We start from the raw sequence: 18,119 nt of genomic DNA, 5'->3' as shown, positions 1-18,119 counted from the left end.
GCCTGAGCAAGCCACCATCACTGCTCATCTCAATCATGGTAGTGGCCTCCTAACTATGCCTTGCTTCCATGCATGCCCTTCTGTAGTCTCACTATTCTCAACACAGTAGGCAGAGGGAGCCTTCTAAAACATATGGTAGACTATTTCACTCCTGTCTTCAGAATCCTGCCATGAGTCCCGACTGCTCAGAGTGAAAAGATGCAGCAGACACAGTGTCCATCATCCTACATCACCCAGACTTGTTTCACCTCATTAGCCTTATTTGTTTCTACTCTCCCCTCTCACTCTGCTCACTCCACTAGTGCCTCATGGGTCTTTTTACTGTTCCTTGAATATACCACACAAACTCCTTCTTTAGTGTTTTTGCATTGCCTCTTCATTTTACTTGACAAAGCCCCCACCTCAGCTGATACCTGCTTCAGGCTTTTCCCAATTGTTTTCTCCTTCAGGTTTTTCTCAATTGTCACTTTCCAAATGACTCTGGCATTGATTAGCCACTAGACCAGACTGGCCATAGGTAGGTGAAGAATATAACCAAAGACAGGTACACATAAAACAGACCAGAGGTACTGAATACTCATTTCTGAAAAAAGAAAAACTGATTCAGGCTCAGTGTTGTAAGACATTCAGATTGATGATGATGATGATGATGGTAATCATGACCAACATTATTGGATGCTGTGTACCAGGAAGGAGTCCCTGGGTGGCACAAATGTTAACACATTAACTGAAAGGTTTGATGTTAGAGTCCATCCAGAGGCACCTCAGAAGAAAGGCCTGGTGATCTACTTCCAAAAATTCAGCCACTGAAAACCCTGTGGAGCACAGTTCTACTCTGATACATGCAGGGTCACAATGAGTCAGAGTCGACTTGACAGCAACTGGTGTGTGTGTGTGTATGTGTGTGTGTGTGTTGGTTTCATGTGCAGACACTATTCCAAGTGTACTGCATTTATTACTTTTTATAAATCTCAGTATCAATCTTCTGAGGCACATACTACTTTTATCCCCAATTACAGATGAACATGTATGAAATGCCATTAGAGCCCCACTCAGTACCTGTGTTTATAAAGGCTTCTTATTTAAAACTTATATTGGAAGGGCTGTATTTCAGGAACATCATGGTTATCCAATAAAAGCTAATACTTTTCTCTGTATAATTCACTAATCAGGTCCTCCATATAATAAAAAAAATTATTTTCCTCTCTCCTCCTGGCCCCTTATAAGTGAGTCATGAACCACTTGCTATTGAGTTGATTCTGACTCATGGTGACCCCATGTTTGTTAGAGTAGAACTGTGCTCCATAGGGTTTTTAATTCCTGATTTTCAGAAGTACATTGCCAAGCCTTTCTTCTGAGGGGCCTCTGGGTGGACAAGAACCTCCATCTTTCCATTAGCAGCAGAGCATGTTAACCATTTACACCACCCGGAGACTCCAAGCAAGTCGTAGATAGAGGCAATCCTCAGGCCACTAGCACTGGAGACCTTAGAGCTCATCTAATCCAAATTACTCATGTTAGAAATGAGAAAATCGAGGCATGAAAAATCCATTTTCTGAGGTCATGTGGTTAGTTAGTGGTAGAGCTCAGACCATCATTCTTAAGTGTGAGGGGGCCTGGTTTCCAGTCCCAGCTGGCCTAACAGGTAAACTTCATGTCCATTCTACAGTCTTCATTTGACCCCCATGAGTCAGCTTTATGTCCTGATTATTAATGTGTATGGCTCAAACATAGAAGGGAATATTCTCTCCTAGAATGAATACCCATGTGCTGTTACAAAATGTTCTCCACCCTTAGCCTCTCCTCTAGCTTCCTATTTGCCCAGGATCACATTCCTAAAATTAGTTCCAGAAAGAAACCCTCCTTATCACTTGGGAAGTCATCTGCCTTCCTTTCTGACTCCATCTCTCTGTATGGAAGATGTTAGCTGGAAAGATTATAAAGTTCTTTTTGAGGAATGGGCTTGTAAGTTGTGAAAAAGGAAAACACACACCAGAAAATATGTATTCCCATTTTTTATACACCTTAGCTTGAACCTTAGAGGAAAATTTGCTGCATTATCTCATGTCCATGACTAGGATCTTTGAACTCAAAGAATTTAAAGATATTACAAAAGCAAAGGAAAATACAATAAAACTTCGTAATAAATATTATAAAACCAGTTATAAAAACCAGGTAAAAACCAGTGTCTTACCATTTTCCCCTCCTGTGAGTCATCATACATCTTATATTTTCTCAATTTTTTTTTTTTTTTTTTTAAATAACCTGGCAGGTAGGAAAACCTTACTCAAATCATACTTGTTTCAAAGGCTAGCAGGAGGTAGGGGAAGGGCAAATGGCATGAAAGAGAGTAGGTAGAAAACTATTTTTAGAGTGTTTAACAGGATCCTTTCCTTAAAATCTGGCTTATGAACCCCTAATTTAAGCTCATCTCAATGGTATTATTATCATTACTAGACATGTGGGGGAATTTAAGCAAAGTAATTAACTCCTGGTGACAGTAAGGGAACTCTAAGTTCATTCAGTGTTACAATCACAAGACTATCCTTAAAGGACTTTAAAGGCTATATCACTTGGTCATAGAAGCCATTCACTTTTACTGGTACTAGAAGCAAGTCTGAATAGCCAAGAAATATAGTGTTAGTTGGCAATTTGCCCAGCAAACAAGCAAACCCAAGAACCCTTAGAAGCTGTTTCTCCTATTCACTATGTGAGTCCCTGGAAAATCTTCAATTTGATTTCAGCTAAGAGAAAAATAATTCCCACTATACAACATTTCTAAGTATAGGATTGAAACTTTTAATAAAGCATCTAAAGAATTTAAAGATATCACAAAAGCAAATGAAAAATTAATAAAATTTCATAACAAATATTATAAAACCAGTTATATGTGTCTATACATATGATGAGAGAGACTGCATCAGAGAAATATTGGGGAAGATAAAAAAGAAAACAAAAGTCAAGTTATCTGCTCTGGTCTTTTGTGGAAATGGTATTAGGCCAAATTTATCATGGCACTTTATATTTTTTATCAATCAACTTTTATAATAATTTTCAAAGGAATGTTTGTTTATTTCTCAATTTACATGCACAAACATCAAAAAGAGTAATGTTGAACATGTAGTTACAAGGGAATTTAGTCATTTTGATTTGCATATATAATTTAATAAATGCCAATAACAGTTCAAGTTTGATTAGGCCTTCATTCAATGATTTCAGCTAATTTTAAAAACTTACGTTCTATACAAGATGGTAAAACAGTTCCATAATATGATAAGCTCATCAGTGAAACACAATGTTATAAAGAAGTATTCTTAATTACCTAATATTTACTACCCAATTCTGATAAGTTCATGTAAAGGAAAATGTTCCCCAAGAAACCCAGCCCTTAGGTGCAGCATTGGTTGGGAAACCAGTAGATCACCCATCAAAACCATAAGCTCGGCTCTTTGCCAGAAGCAACCATCTCCCACTGTGGCAAAGCCTTCAGAAAAACAATTTGGTTATGCTGAGGTGAAATGTCATGAAGTGCAGCAAAACTGTCTTGCTTATTCTTTTCTCTCTTTTATTCTACTTCTCTTTGTCTTTATCTCTTTGATTTCATCCTTTCTCTTCTTCTTCTTAAAACCTTATTTATAATAATATTTTTGTATATTTTCTTTGTTTCTCTATTTTCCTTTAGTAAAACAGTTCTCTTCCTCTTCCCAACTCAATTAGTTATCTTACCGAAGCCTTCAACCACAGTTTTACTATGAGACAGCCATGCTATGCCACAGAGCAGAAGACATCAGTGAATTCCACTTAATGCATTCAGTTAGAAAGGCCTGAGGTAGAGAATGCTATTAGGGGGAATGCCCTGTCAAAGGGCTGTAATTCCCTTAGGGATGGTACCTCCAGCCCAGCTCATAGGTATGTACTAAGTTGTTATTGTTACTCATAGTAACACCATGTATAACAACAGAATGAAACATTGTCCAGTCCTGTGCCTTCTTCATGATTTTTGGTATGTTTAAGTCCATTGTTGTGGCTATTGTGTCAATTCATCTCATTGAGGGTTTCCCTTGCTTTCTCTGGCCCTCCATTTTACCAAACATGATATCCTTTTCCACTGACTGGTCCCTCCTGATGACGTGTCTAAAGGAAGCAAGTTGAAGTCTCAGACAATGTCTGTGATATATAGAGTCTTCGTTGACTAATTTTCAGCAGTAGATCATCAGGCCTTTCTTCCCAGTCTGTCTTAGCATGGAAGCTCTGCCGAAATCTGTCCACCATGGGTGAACCTGCTGGTATTTGAAATACCAGTAAATGGCTTTCAGCATCATAGCAACACAAAAACCATCATAGTATGACAAACTGACAGACAGGTGGTGGATATATTAAGTAAAACCGACAATATTTAAATGCGAAAACAAAGTCAAACCTCATTAAAAATAAGATAAGAAATGATGACCTTCTAATAATCATTAGGACTCAGTTGGCTGCAGCAAGAATGATGAGCTCTGACCTGCTTCTCCCGGCACCTACTCAAAACCCTGATAACAGGATCGTATGAAATTAAGGAGTCAATGTAAACTGTGGTGGGGGACGGGGACCAGAACTTTTCACTAAAAGGCTTGGAGACTGTTACCTCTCGGTTCTAATGAGAGTAAATTTGGAGAACACCAAGGTCTTCTGGATGAGTAAGGAGTCTTCCTGAGGCAAAAAAAAAACATTGCTGTCAAGTTGATTCCAACTCATAGCAACCCTATAGGACAGAGTAGAACTGCCCTATAGGGTTTCCAAGGAGCGCCTGCTGGATTTGAACTGCACACCTTTTGGTTAGCAGCTGTAGCTCTTAACCACTATGCCACCAGGTTTTCCTCCTGGGGCAAAGGATAGCAAAAAAAAAAAAAGGAGTAAAAAACATTGGACATCAGAATAGGAAAAGATTCCATGATGTCATCTTCACATACAGATCTTGTTGCTCTGACTCTCTTACTCTCTTCTTCTTCTTAAAATTGTATTTATCATAATATCCTTATTTACAATAGTATCCTTTGTTTATAATAGTATCATTAATTACTGCAAAGAACATGGGAAAAAATACTTAGAAAAAAATATGGCAACTCTGACTCCTGCTATACTTAGCTAGTGTTAAAGATGCAGAAGCTAAAAAAAAAAAAAAAAAAAAAAACACACAGAAGCTGTTTAAATGAGGGAAGAAATGGTGATCAGTGTCAAGGGGAATAGTGAGTGGCTATAGATAAGGCTTAATGTGCTCAGCTCCTAGCTGGAAGTTTGGAGGTTTGAGTCTACCCAGAGGCACCTCAGAAGAAAAGTCTGGTCATCTACTTCTAAAAAACAGCCACTGAAAACCCTACGGAGCACAATTCTGCTCTGATACATATGGGGTTACCATGAGTTGGAATTGACTTGATAGCAGGTGGTTTAGTTTGATTACAGATGAGGCAGGGAAGACAAATTTATACCAGGCTGCAGATGGAAAACCTTGTATGCCTTGGCTGATGTTTTTGTGTACACATATTGATTTTCATGTTCATATTTTGTGGGTGGAGGGTGGGGCAGAAACGTCAAGCAGGAAATAATATAATCAAATTAAGAATTTTAGAAAACATGAGTCAAAGAGAATGCTAAAATTTCTAGCTTGGACTACATTTTGGGAACCAAATACCAAGGCGGAAAAAAAGGCAAAGCTTTCAAGCAAGAGTTAAGTTCAGTTTGGGACAATTATTATAATATTAGATGATTGAAAAACTAAGTACATGTCCACTTAACCAAGCTTAAAATGATGCTGTCAATGAACATAAAAAGAGATAGTATGTATTTTGTCACTTGTTTCCCGTGCATTTGGTACAAATTTCACAAATCTGAGTCTACATAGGCCATGCGTATGAGTGTAAAATACCACAGAGGTGCCAATGCCCATGGACTAGGGGAGATATGGGATGGGCCTCTGCATATGCCTGCCTGCAGATGTGTGTGTTATGTTTACGGTGGGAAAAGTGAATGAATATATAGACCATCAAAACCAAACCAAACCTGTTGCCATCGAGTCGATTCTGACTCATAGTGACCCTATAGGACAGAGAAGAGCTGCTCCATAGGGTTTTCAAGGAGCAGCTGGTGGATTCCAACTGCTGACCTTTTGGTTAGCAGCCGAGCTCTTAACCACTGTGCCACCAGGTTTCCGAATATATAGACAGTCACTTACATATTTTGCGTGTGTTCTTTCTCTTATGAACACTTCTTTTGTGTTGTTGTTTGTTTGTTTTGGTATAAATCATCATTTTCTAAATTATGCAACTGTGTTTCTCGGAACACAGAGTCTAATAAGCTGTTAATAATGTTCCATGAAGAAAGCTTCTTGTCTTTAAAAGCTGCAGATGCCATCTGTCCTCTTAGGCTCCCAAAGGGTCTTAAAGTGCCAATGAAGGCACTGAAAAGTCCTATAGTAGAGAAAACCACTTCACTTTCTCTCTCTTTTTTTTTTAATATAGCATTTTCAAACTTATTTGACTATAGAAATCCTTTATTCAAAAAGAACGTATTAATATTGGGTTCCAAAACACATAGTCTGGAAAATGTTGATGTAAATGTGTCCAGAGCAGCAGAGGTGCAGAGTGATAATGATGAAAATGACTTCGGTAAATACAGGCAAATCCAATACAAATTTTTTATCAAATATAACTCCTTGCGTGCTTAATCATTCCTGCAAAATATCTTCAAAGTGAAATTAGCTCTCAAACTTCTTAAGGAGGCAGGCCTTTGTGTACAGATATTAACCTGTGTGATTTGCATTTTAAAGGAGGAAGGATTTCAGGCCTTTCTATGCAATTTGAGGAGTCACTGAAGTGTACTCTAATATGTGTTATCCCTTCAGTGACTGAAAACTCTAAACCAATTTGCAATCCGATGAATATGACATCTTTTGAATAATGCAAACTAAGAAAGTGCTAATTGGTTTTTATGGCCTACCTACAGCTTCATAAAAATAGATTAGGAACATAAAGAAAAATGCAGAATATATAACTGCAGAATTATTTAAATTATAAATGAAAGACAATTTAGTTGAGTGAAATGAAAAATAATAATATTGATGACAATAATAATCTTAATAATAGGCAGCAGGTTGAGTCCCTGCTTTGCATTAGATATTGTTTCAGACAGTTTGGGTACAGTATCCCTAACACCCTCCTAAAAAATGAAAGAAAGAAAAAAACTGAGGCTAGAGAAACTAGTCAATAAAGAAGAAATAATAAAAGTAGTGGCTAATATTTATTGAGCACTTACTATGTATCAAGCATGTTGTAAACATTTCACGTTAATAGCTCATGTAGAAAGAGGGCATTGTTGGTTTAGTGGTTGAATTCTTGCCTTCCATGCGGGAGACACGGGTTTGATTCCCCGCCAGCCAATGCACTTCATGTGCAGCCACCCCTCATCTGTTAATGGAGGCTTGCGTGTTGCTATGATGCTGAACAGGTTTTAGCAGAGCTTCCAAACTAAGATGGACTAGTAAGAAACGCCTGGCTATCTACTTCCAAAAATCAACCAATTAAAACCCAATGGATCACAGTGGTCTGTTCTGCAACCAGGAGGTGGATTAACCAGTAAGCATGGTATGCACTGGTTTATAGGAAGCAAGGTACGTACAGGCTTAATTGTGTTTACCTACTAATCTGTAGTGCCCAATTTCACATGGTTTTCACTACGTCTTTGATGTTGTGAAAAACAGATGAAATTGGGCACTACAGATTGGTAAGTAAGCACAATGAAGCCTGTTGCGTACCTTGCTTATTGGGTAATCCATCCCTGTCTGTAGCCCATTGTGGGGATGTTGCAGGACCAAGCAGCATTTCCTTCCATTGTGCATGGAACAACAGCAACTCATGTGATCCTCACAACCACCCTGTGAGGTGGGCACCACTTTCATCCTCATATCAAAGATAAGGAAACTGAGGCTCAAAGTAACCAGTCTCCATGCCTGGCAATAAACGTGCCAGGATTTGGGCTCAGGTATGTCTCTAAATCATGTGCTCTTTTTATTTCTCTACCATCCTAAGCCCATAGAATTTACATGCTTGGTATTCTCTAACAATTTTATAACAAATTGATGCAATTTTCACTGTTGTTATAAAGTGGCTCCTGCTAGAGCCTTTTGATAATTTTAGGCAATTGTGTCCCTAAAGGACATTAACACAGCTCCATAAAGGAACATAATTTCATGAACAAATGCCCCTACTTCTGTGTTTGATGTTCCCTTCCTTTTCACAGTCCACCCCAATAAATTTCATTTGAATTTACTTCTGTAGACAGTTTTTGATATATTCAGCAATAAGATGCATCAGTAAACTCTCAAAGCAATTGATACCCTGTGTTAAATTTATGAATCCCTGTCCTGATTTCAATGCTATGTTGCTAAAATTTTTAGTTAAAACAAGTTTTTTTTTTTTTTTTCTCAACTCTATTGGAATGTTACTCGCTTCATTCAAACAAACTGCTTTCCATATGCCTCTTGTTGATATCTGCCACCTGATAACAAGCCAACTATGATGTCAGAATGACTGAAGCCAGCACTTAGGTTTCAAGAAAGCATTCAGCCCTCAGACAATGGAAATGTAGTGTTCAGATCAAGGGTTAAATGACCCTTTCTACCATTAATCTGATCCAATATAGACATAGATGTCACATGTTGAGGAAGTTAAAAACACATTAAGGGATGGCTGAGAGAATTGGAGAGTTTAATGCAAGAAGCAAGGGAAACGATATTTTCCTCTATCGAAAGTCCATGCACAGAACTTCATCTGCATTTATTAATTTCCCAAAATCACCTGATGAGGTAGGTCATTATTACTTCCATTAACAGATGTTAAAAAGAGTAGATAATATACCTGGGGTGACACAGCTGGTGACAGAGCTCAGACTTGAACCCAAAGCAGGCATGAAAGTCTGACACCATAACAGAAGTATTCACCAACACACAATTTTCAAGAATAAGACCATATATATATATATATATAGTCTTCCTTTGTGTACAGAGAAATAGTGGTGGTAGGAAAATAAAGATTTAAAAAAGTTTAATTTCGTTTGAAAAGGAAAAGAAATTTATCATTTAAAAGCATAATGTCATTCTATGGCCAAGGTTAGTCTCAGGTCACTGCATGGGTTCAGACCATCTGTAGGATTCTAGGAACAAACTTATTCTGACTCGCTTCCTAGAGCCTATAGAAGATGCCTGGCCTTCCAACCTACAAGAAGCCAGTGACAATTTAATATTTTTATGACTCTTGAAAAGTCATAAACTGTTGCCTGGTGGCACAATAGTTAAGTACTCAGATGCTAACTGAAGGCAGTTAGAACGCACCCAGAGGTTCCATGGAAGAAAAGACCTGGCGATCTGCTCCTGTAAAGAATACAGCCAGGAAACCCTATAGGGCAGTTCTACTCTGTCATACAGGTTCACTAGGAGTTGGAATTAATTTCACTAGCACCTAACAACAACAATGCTTGTAGAGAAAACTGTATTAGATCATAAAGAGCCTCTTCCTATCATTACTTCAAGTTCTCAAGTTAAGAACATGCATTTGGGAGATTAAAAATATGTGACATTTTCAAACAATAAAATCCAAGTGTGTGCATATGTGTATGTGTTTAAGCAAAACATCCAAAAAGTAAAAATTTAAAGACCTCATAATTTGAATCCTATCTTCTCTAAGCACAAACATTTAACAACAATGGAAATTCAGCATTCATGGTATGTGAGAAAGAAAAATAATCCTAAAATAATTCAGATGTACAAACACATACTCATCCATATAACAATAACAATGTGTGTATATGTGTGTGTCTATATATGTGTGTGTGTGTCTATATATGTGTATGTGGTGGTGCAGTGGTTAAGAGCTCAGCTGCTAACCATAAGATGAGCAGTTCGAATCCACCACTGCTCCTTGGAAACCCTATGGGGCTGTTCTACTCTGTCCTATATGGTCGCTATTAGTTGGCATTGGCTGGATGGCAACAGGTTTGGTTTGGGATTTTTACATATATATATGTTACATAAAATAAACAGAAATCTAGTGTTTCCTTTTTTCACTGCCTCTCCTATACGTCTGTATATTATAAAACATAGCACCATATGCTTCTTCTGGTTGTCTGAGTCTTACGTTGTTGGTTCTTTGAAAGCACTAGGGTAAATGTGGCAGAAGGAATAAGCTAAAGAAAATATGAATTTTCTGTTTATGAATAAATGCTTACACATCAACATTCAAGAAAACTTTTGATCACACCCATACTGCATAAAATGATTTTAAGTATTTGCTTAATTTGGGGGAGTTGTATGTAGAAAGTTACAAAGGAAATAATAGAGCACTTGTTATGATTAGCTGAAAGTTTCTGAGACAAGTTAAAGGCTCAAGGTAAAGTGGCCTATACTGAAATAAATGTCAATTCCAAGTAAGGTTCCCAGCCTTCCAAGCAGATTATAACCTAGGACTCACTATTGCTCTAAAAGTCACTTGTCTCAGATACACTTTAATTCTTAAACTACATTATAGTCACCACTTCAGATGGATTCTCTCCAGAAATAAATTCTTGGTACTAGATTTACATTTAGCATCTGTAAAAATATAAGGAAGACACCAACCTGAACCAAAATAGAGCTACAGAGAAAATGTTTATTTAAACTCTACTATGTTGGGAGCCCTGGTGGTGCAGTGGTTCAGAGCTTGGCTGCTAACCAAAAGGTTGACAGTTTGAATCCACCAGCTGCTCCTTGGAAACTCCATGGGGCAGTTCTACTCTGTCCTGTAGGGTTGCTATGAGTCAGAATCAACTCAATGGCAAAGGGTTTGGGTTTTTTTTTTGTTTGTTTATGTTGCAGAAACTGAATAATAAGATAAAGCATTAATAATTAATAACTGAGGCCCCTAAAACTCTCCAAGGAATAGCATATAAAATGGAGAAGTTAGATTGTGAGCGTCTTACTAGGTAGTAAAATAAAAACAGAACAGGTCCTGGAGTCAGACCAAACTGAATTCTAATCCTGCTTGTAGAGTCACCAGCTGTGGTATCTTGAACAATTTACTCTTAAATGGAGATGATAATGCTACCTGGATTAAATAAGGTCACGCATGAAAAGCACGAGCATAACCCTCACCTGTTAAAAAACCAAACCCGTTGCCATTGAGTTGATTCTGTTAGTAGGTGCTTAATAAATAATATGGTTCTTTAATAATACTATTAGTAACAGCAACTGCAAAAATCTAGTTCTGCTCCCATTTTTTAAATTCTCTGAACAACTTATCATAATACTTGGCATATTAGAAGTTCTTACTCAATGCTTGCTGAATGAATGATCACTAAATTAAATCCAACCTGAAAAGATACACAATAAAGCATAGACAAAGTAAATGCTTCCATCTATCTCAGTTTTTCTGATAAGCAGTTCCTAGGAAACAAGTTTTTTTTTTTTTTTTGCCTTTTTGGCTGTTTGAATACTTTAAGAGCAATATAATTTGATCCCATCCCAAGAGACAGATCTAACTTTCCATTCTGTTATTAAACTGTAAGATGGTAAAAATTAGGATGTTCAAATTTCTGTTCGTATGGATCCAAAAGATGCATATCCAGTTGGTAGAGCAAATGATTGTCAGGAGCTTAGGCAACAGATCAGCCTCAGGGCCCAATAATGCCACGTTTCTCAGGTGAGACTAGATGCTACCGCTTTCCCTCAGCCTCCGATTCCCTCCTTAAACTAGCAGGCTGGTTCCCACTTTCTGCCATCACGGATAATATTTCTGAGTTCCCCAGGGTGTGTCAACACTCATTTAGTCATCACTTCCTGTAAGACCAGGCACTGGGGTGAAATCAAACATGGAAGAAATTGCGAGTGAGTGACCTTGGACCTGCTTAGCTCTGCCATTAATAAGTTATGTGATCTGTGACATATCCTTTAACTGGCTCTCTTTTTTCTCCATTGTCAAAGGAGATGAAAAGTAAACTGTGACGAGCACAGGCTTTGCAGGCAAAAACATGTGGCTTTGTACTTTAGCTTCTCCACTTATGAGCCTTGTGAGTTTGCACTACTTACTTAACCACTTTCTATACCTCAGTTTTCTAATTCATGAAATGGGGAAAATAATGATAATATCATAGACTAGTTGAGAAGAGTTAATGAGATAATATATTAATATATTCATCAGAGCATAGAGATCATAGTATGTTCTTGTTACTATTATTATTAATAATAGTACAGGATTAGGGAGCCGAGATGGTACAGTGATTAAAGTGATCGACTGCTAACCTGAAGTCAGCAGTTCAAAACCACCAGAGGCTCTGTGGGAGAAAAGATGTGGCAGTCTGCTTCCCTAAAGATTTACAGCCTTGGAAACCTTATGGGATCATTAAGAGTTGGAATCAACTCCACAGCAGTGGGCTTGGGTTTCTTTTAGCATAAGATTATCCAGTGTCTTGCATGCCCACAATTATAAACTTCCATAAAGGGCCCACATTATAGTATAGATGACAGAGCTCTACAGCAATGAACTAGAGAACAAAAGCAGGAAATATAATTGAGATCTAAAAGAAATCAGAGGAGATAGATACTACCAAAATGTAAAATAGCAAAGCAAATTTCATGCTAGAACACTCAGAAACTTAGTAAACTTGCATTTAAATGAAGGTGAGTTATAATATAGAAACCACTTTATACATTTCCCCCAATATATGTAAACAAATTTTACTCTAAAATTTCAAAAATACACAATATTTTATTTCATGAAATTGGAATCAAAGTCTACCAATTAGACACACACTACTTCTGTCCCTTGAAATTTTATGTGGGGAAAAAAAAATGCCCATGCGCCTGATCTCCAGTTCAAAGCACATAGACACAGTAGCCAATTTAAACATGATGCTCTGTACAACTAGTCTGAGAGTTTCAGAATCTCAATTATTCTGGTAAGAAGTAACCCAAAGGGACAATGAGTGGCAGCAGAACTACACAGATTCTAGAAAGCTGAAATACATCATGAAGAAAAGGAATTTTGCTGCCAAAGAATAGGACCTACAAATATACATACCCTTACTTCTGTGAATTTGGTTTATAGAAACTGGAGAATTATCATTGTTTATAAAATAATGATTGGAATACAAAAGAAAGAAAAATCAGACAAAAAACAGGGCAAAGGGATGTTTACAAAAACACAAACAAAAAATGCTTCCTACCCATGACCTAATGTTCTTCCAACTCAGTACCTCAGAGACTGCAGAAGAAGAAAGAAGCTAAATTACATGAGAAATAAAAAATATTATGTACAAGAAATCAGAAGGCTATTATCACTCTATAACCTACTTGGTTCATAGGGAGAGAAGGCCACACATTTGTCACAGCACAAAAAAGAAGAAATAATAACCTAGTCATTTCAAAATTGGTTTTCCAAAATTTTTTTTTCCTAGAAAAGTGCATTATTTGCTGTTGAATTTGTTTTTCTTTTTATACAATTGAAATCAAATGACTAGGAATCAGGGTTATTAAACTCAAAAGTGACTATTTGTCTTGATTTCACCTAACTTTGAAATCACTATATTCATTTTTTTTCTCCCAAGGGTAGTGCTCTAAACTTAACCCTTTTCCTCCTATTTTTCTCTAAGGTATTGTATGTGTTCACTAATTTTCATTCACTAAGAATTTCAATTCCCTCCATTTCTGTTTCAACACTGGTGTCTAAATGTTACACTGTTAGATAGCAAGAAGCCCTGGTGGTATAGGGGTTAAGAGCTCTGGCTGCTAATCAAAAGGTTGGCAGTTCAACTCCACCAGCTACTTCTTAGAAACCCTGTGGGGCAGCTCTACTTTGTCCAATACGGTTGCAGTGAGTCAGAGTCAACTTGACAGCAACAGTTTTGATGGCTTTAGAGTCAGCAAGATGAGGAAGAAAGTGCTATGTATCTTATATAGAACACACGCGAACCATGTTAGTTCAGTGTTCGACATCTCACATCATGACTCCAGGGGCATGCTAGTCAGAGCCAAGAGTCATGCTAGGCTGGTAATAGATATTTTTAAGACATCAATGACACTTATAGCTAGCTTTTTTTTTTTTTTTTTTTAGCTACTCCTTTCATGTTTTCAAACCGAAATAATAACAGCAGTCGAATTTTATTGGGCTAACATCACAAAACTACAAAGAGTCTTTTATAATGTATAAAAGATGTATAATACACAATTTGCATAATGTATAAATCTTTATAAAGAGTTTAAATGTCTTCCCAAACAAAATACAACAACAAAAGAACTGATGTTTTAAAGATACAACCTAAAAGAAGCTAGAGAGAAGATGGCAGCCTGTCAGAACCCCAAAACACTTACTTTTCTTCTTGGTGTATGATTTACTTTAAATTAATTTATACTATTTCTTAAATTACAAAGCAAAGCTCTCAGGATCAAGGAAAATCAGAAAAAGAGAAAGTCGGCCATGCAGATTCCAGCATACGCCACATCGTTACTGAAATAAATTGTCGGTTGCAAGTCCCTGGGGAGAGAGAGGTAAACAAACCAAAGGCATTATTGCTTCCCTGAAAGTGGTCATAGTATTTCATCAGAATAAATTTCTTGGGATCACAATAGAGGGTCCTGGACGAGTGGGAGAAATTTGTAGAACAAAATTCAAATTCACAAAAAAAGACCAGACTTACTGGTCTGACAGAGACAGGAGGAACCCCTGATACTATGGGCCCTGGACACAATGCTAACTCAGAACTGAAGCCACTCCCCAAGTGTACTTTTCAGCCAAAGATTAGACAGGCCTATAAAACAGACAATAACCCATGTGATGAATGTGCTTCTTAGTTCAATCAATTATACTAGACCAAATGGGCAACTCCGGCCCAAAGGCAAGACGAGAAGGTAGTAAGGGACAGGAAAACTGGATGAATGGACCTGGGGAACCCAGAGTAGAAAGGGAAAGGGGGACAGTGCTGACAAATTGTGTGAATTGCAACCAATGTCACAAAACAATTTGTGTATAAATTTTTGAATAAAAACTAATTTGTACTGTAAACTTTCACTTAAAACACAACAAATTTTTTTTAAAGTTTCTCAAGATTTACAAATAGTGTTCTGTACAACTTTTATATTCACTTATACTATATAAATATTGCAACGCCATATTCTTCATATATACACAATTTTAAAAGTTATTTTACAGTTAGAAAACAACAAAATATTATTTCAAATTTATTGTGAAGCTAAAAAGAAATATTTATCCTAGTCAATACTCCTCTTAGTATAAACATATTATGAAACTTCCTAAAGACTGCTATTTCATGTTCTATATCAAAACAAATCGTACTCATACTCTAAATTAACTATGATCTATCATTTGTTTCAATATGAGTCTGTTTGAACTTGCAAGTCGTTCATGTTTAGTAATAGCAACAAAATAAGCTAAAAAAGAGAGAATAACCAGTTAACTCTCCATAGTGAACACATACAATACCTTAGAGAAAGACAGGAGGAAAAGGGTTAAGTTTAGAAAAGGGTTAAGCTACAATGTTGCCTCTGACAAACATTCCAATCCTAGAAACAAACTTGATCTAAAAAATAATATTTTTTAAAAAGTTAAAAAATAACATGTTAACATTTATGTGAAATGATAATTAACATAAAATCATTTACTAATATGATTATCATTATTATTTATTATTTACTTTCAAAACATTTCATCACTTTAATGATAATGTAATATTTTCTCATCTGAGGGTTGATAACATATCATAAGCTGAAAGGTGAACTTGAATGTGAACTTAAATAATTGCTGTTTCACTATAACTTGTTACAGTCATAAGGCATTTGACAGTTGACGTCTAAAACATCAGTGAGAATTGTGGCTTACAGAGACAAACGGCCGTCAACAAACATCACGGATTATTAACTTTAACAGTGTTTCAGACCCACCTCAAGCTCAAGGCCAGCAGTTTCTCCTTTGACTTTAGCAGTTCCCCAACTTTAAAGCTGGCATAGCCCAGGAAGCTTCGCTGAAAATAAGAGAGAATAGTTTTCATTAATTTCTGGAGTTCTTAATAATTTTGCTGTCACACCAATCACACAAAATTAGTATTTAGAACAATGAAATATTAAATCTATCAGCCTGACAAATATTTCATGTGAAGATACAACTAATAATATAACCACCCCATGGGGTGGGAATGAAGGGCGTAAAGCCTTCCTTTTCATCTAAAACAGCCAGGACTTTTCCACTAACTGTAATTTTCCATCCGTATAAAAACTAAAGTAAAAGGAACGACGATAAACTTTCAATATTTGCCAATGCTGTCGTTCTTCTTATTAGAATTCCTCAAATCACTGGCAGCAACAACTTTGTATTCCAGATATGAGCAAATCTGTTGGTAGGAGCTATTTTTATGTGGGACTCTGTACAAGTTATAAATAGAAATGCTATATTTCTCCTTGATCACAACAACATTTAAAAGCATTCGTTTCCTTTGTTATTTCTACACTAGCATGGGACAATTTCATTCCAGCACAAATAAAAAGAATGGTACTTATTCAGCTACATTTTCTAAAATTGCTTTTTTAACCTAAAATACTAGGCGTTGATTATCTATGACTATCTACTTTCTACACTCTTTGACTCATAATCTAAAGAATAAAATTCTAAATTGTTTTTTTCTTTACTTTTCCAGGATAAAACTCTTTCATCTCTTTTTAATATCCCTAGCTACTTCTGATTCAAAAGTCACAATATTACGGTATACATAAATAAGATTTCTCATTTCTCTGTCAAGGTCAAAGTGTAGACATGAAAATAGCAAAACCATATTATTACCTATGCTATTGCTACCTAACACCTTCTAATACTCTACAAGAGGTTAATATTACATCTTCCAGAACATTCTCTCTTCACAGGTCTGCTGCTGAGCTGTGCTAGAATGAGTGGCTGGACTTAAGGAGTATAAGGCTAATTATGCCAATTTTCAGGGGAAATTATACAGTTACTTCAGACATAAAAGGCTGAGTTGACACTGAGAGATTTTTGAACATAGGAAAGAAAAGCTTTAGGTCAGAATTTTCCTCCCTCTTTTCAAACTTCTGACTTAGAAGAGCTGGTTAAAAAGACTTAAAGGTAAGCACTCAAAATACAGTTCTAAAGAGGGAGACTCCTCTATGTAATTAATGATAAACTTAATTAGGTAACTTAAAATTCAAAGAAGGATTTAGACACCAAGTCCCCAAAGTCAGAAAAATGTGAGATTAAAATATTCCGTTGAAAACAACATTAGGTGAACGTAGAGAGCCTGGGGAAATAAACATACTCTGATGATAGGTTGATGGGTGAGAGCGGATGAAGGCAGAGAAGGACATATGAAAGCTGTATGAGCAAAGCCTGCAGAAGGTGATGCAGTGGTTAATCATCTGGCTGCTAATCAGAAGGTAGGCATTTTGAATCCACCAGTCACTCCTTGGAAACCCTACGGGCAGTTCTACTCTGTCCTATACGGTCGCTATGAGTCGGAATTGACTCGACGGGTAATGGGTTTTCTGCAAGGGGCAGCAGCAAGAGCCTAGGAGAGATCCAGCTGAGCAAAGAAAGGCATTTAATTGTCACCTCATCAGAGATGCCTTCTAGAACAGCCCTGTATAAAAGAGCACCCCCCATACACACTCTCTGTCATTCTCTACTCTTTACCCTGCTGTATTTTTCTCCATTGGCACTTTTCACCATGGGACAAAGTATATGTTTAATTGCTTATTCTGTTTGCCCATCTCAAAAAAAAATTGAGATTTGAAGATCCACATGGAATTTTGCTTTGTTTTCTGTTAAATCCCCACTGCCTAGCACACAGTAGACACTCAATAAATACTGACAATGAACGAAGGGTATCAACACTACCTTTCAAGTCAGTGTTCTAGTAGATATGGGAGAAATGCTTCTTTTACATATACTTATAAACTACTGTAATATACTTAAATGTGGGTAGATTTTTTTTTTTATTGCACTTCAGGTGAAGGCTTACAGAACAAATAGTTTCTCATGAAACAGTAGTACACATGTTGTTTTATGACATTGGTTAACAACCCCACAACATATCAACAC

General features: G+C 36.8%; 1 protein-coding gene across 10 annotated transcripts in view; it reads right to left on the bottom strand.

The window, feature by feature from the left end:
* INPP4B (inositol polyphosphate-4-phosphatase type II B) overlaps nucleotides 1-18,119 on the bottom strand; it is a 961,283-nt gene that overhangs the window by 321,871 nt on the left and 621,293 nt on the right. For all 10 annotated transcript variants that reach the window (XM_023739719.1, XM_023739717.1, XM_023739718.1 and 7 more), the window contains one exon: nucleotides 15,959-16,038. In XM_023739719.1, the coding sequence (XP_023595487.1) occupies nucleotides 15,959-16,038 (80 nt within the window). The remainder of the gene's footprint in view (nucleotides 1-15,958; nucleotides 16,039-18,119) is intronic.

This window comes from Trichechus manatus, unplaced genomic scaffold (genome assembly GCF_000243295.1).
Source record: "Trichechus manatus latirostris isolate Lorelei unplaced genomic scaffold, TriManLat1.0 scaffold00139, whole genome shotgun sequence".
NCBI lineage: Eukaryota > Metazoa > Chordata > Mammalia > Sirenia > Trichechidae > Trichechus > Trichechus manatus.
Note: the sequence above shows the minus strand (reverse complement) of the source record. Positions and strands in the feature narration are given on the sequence as shown.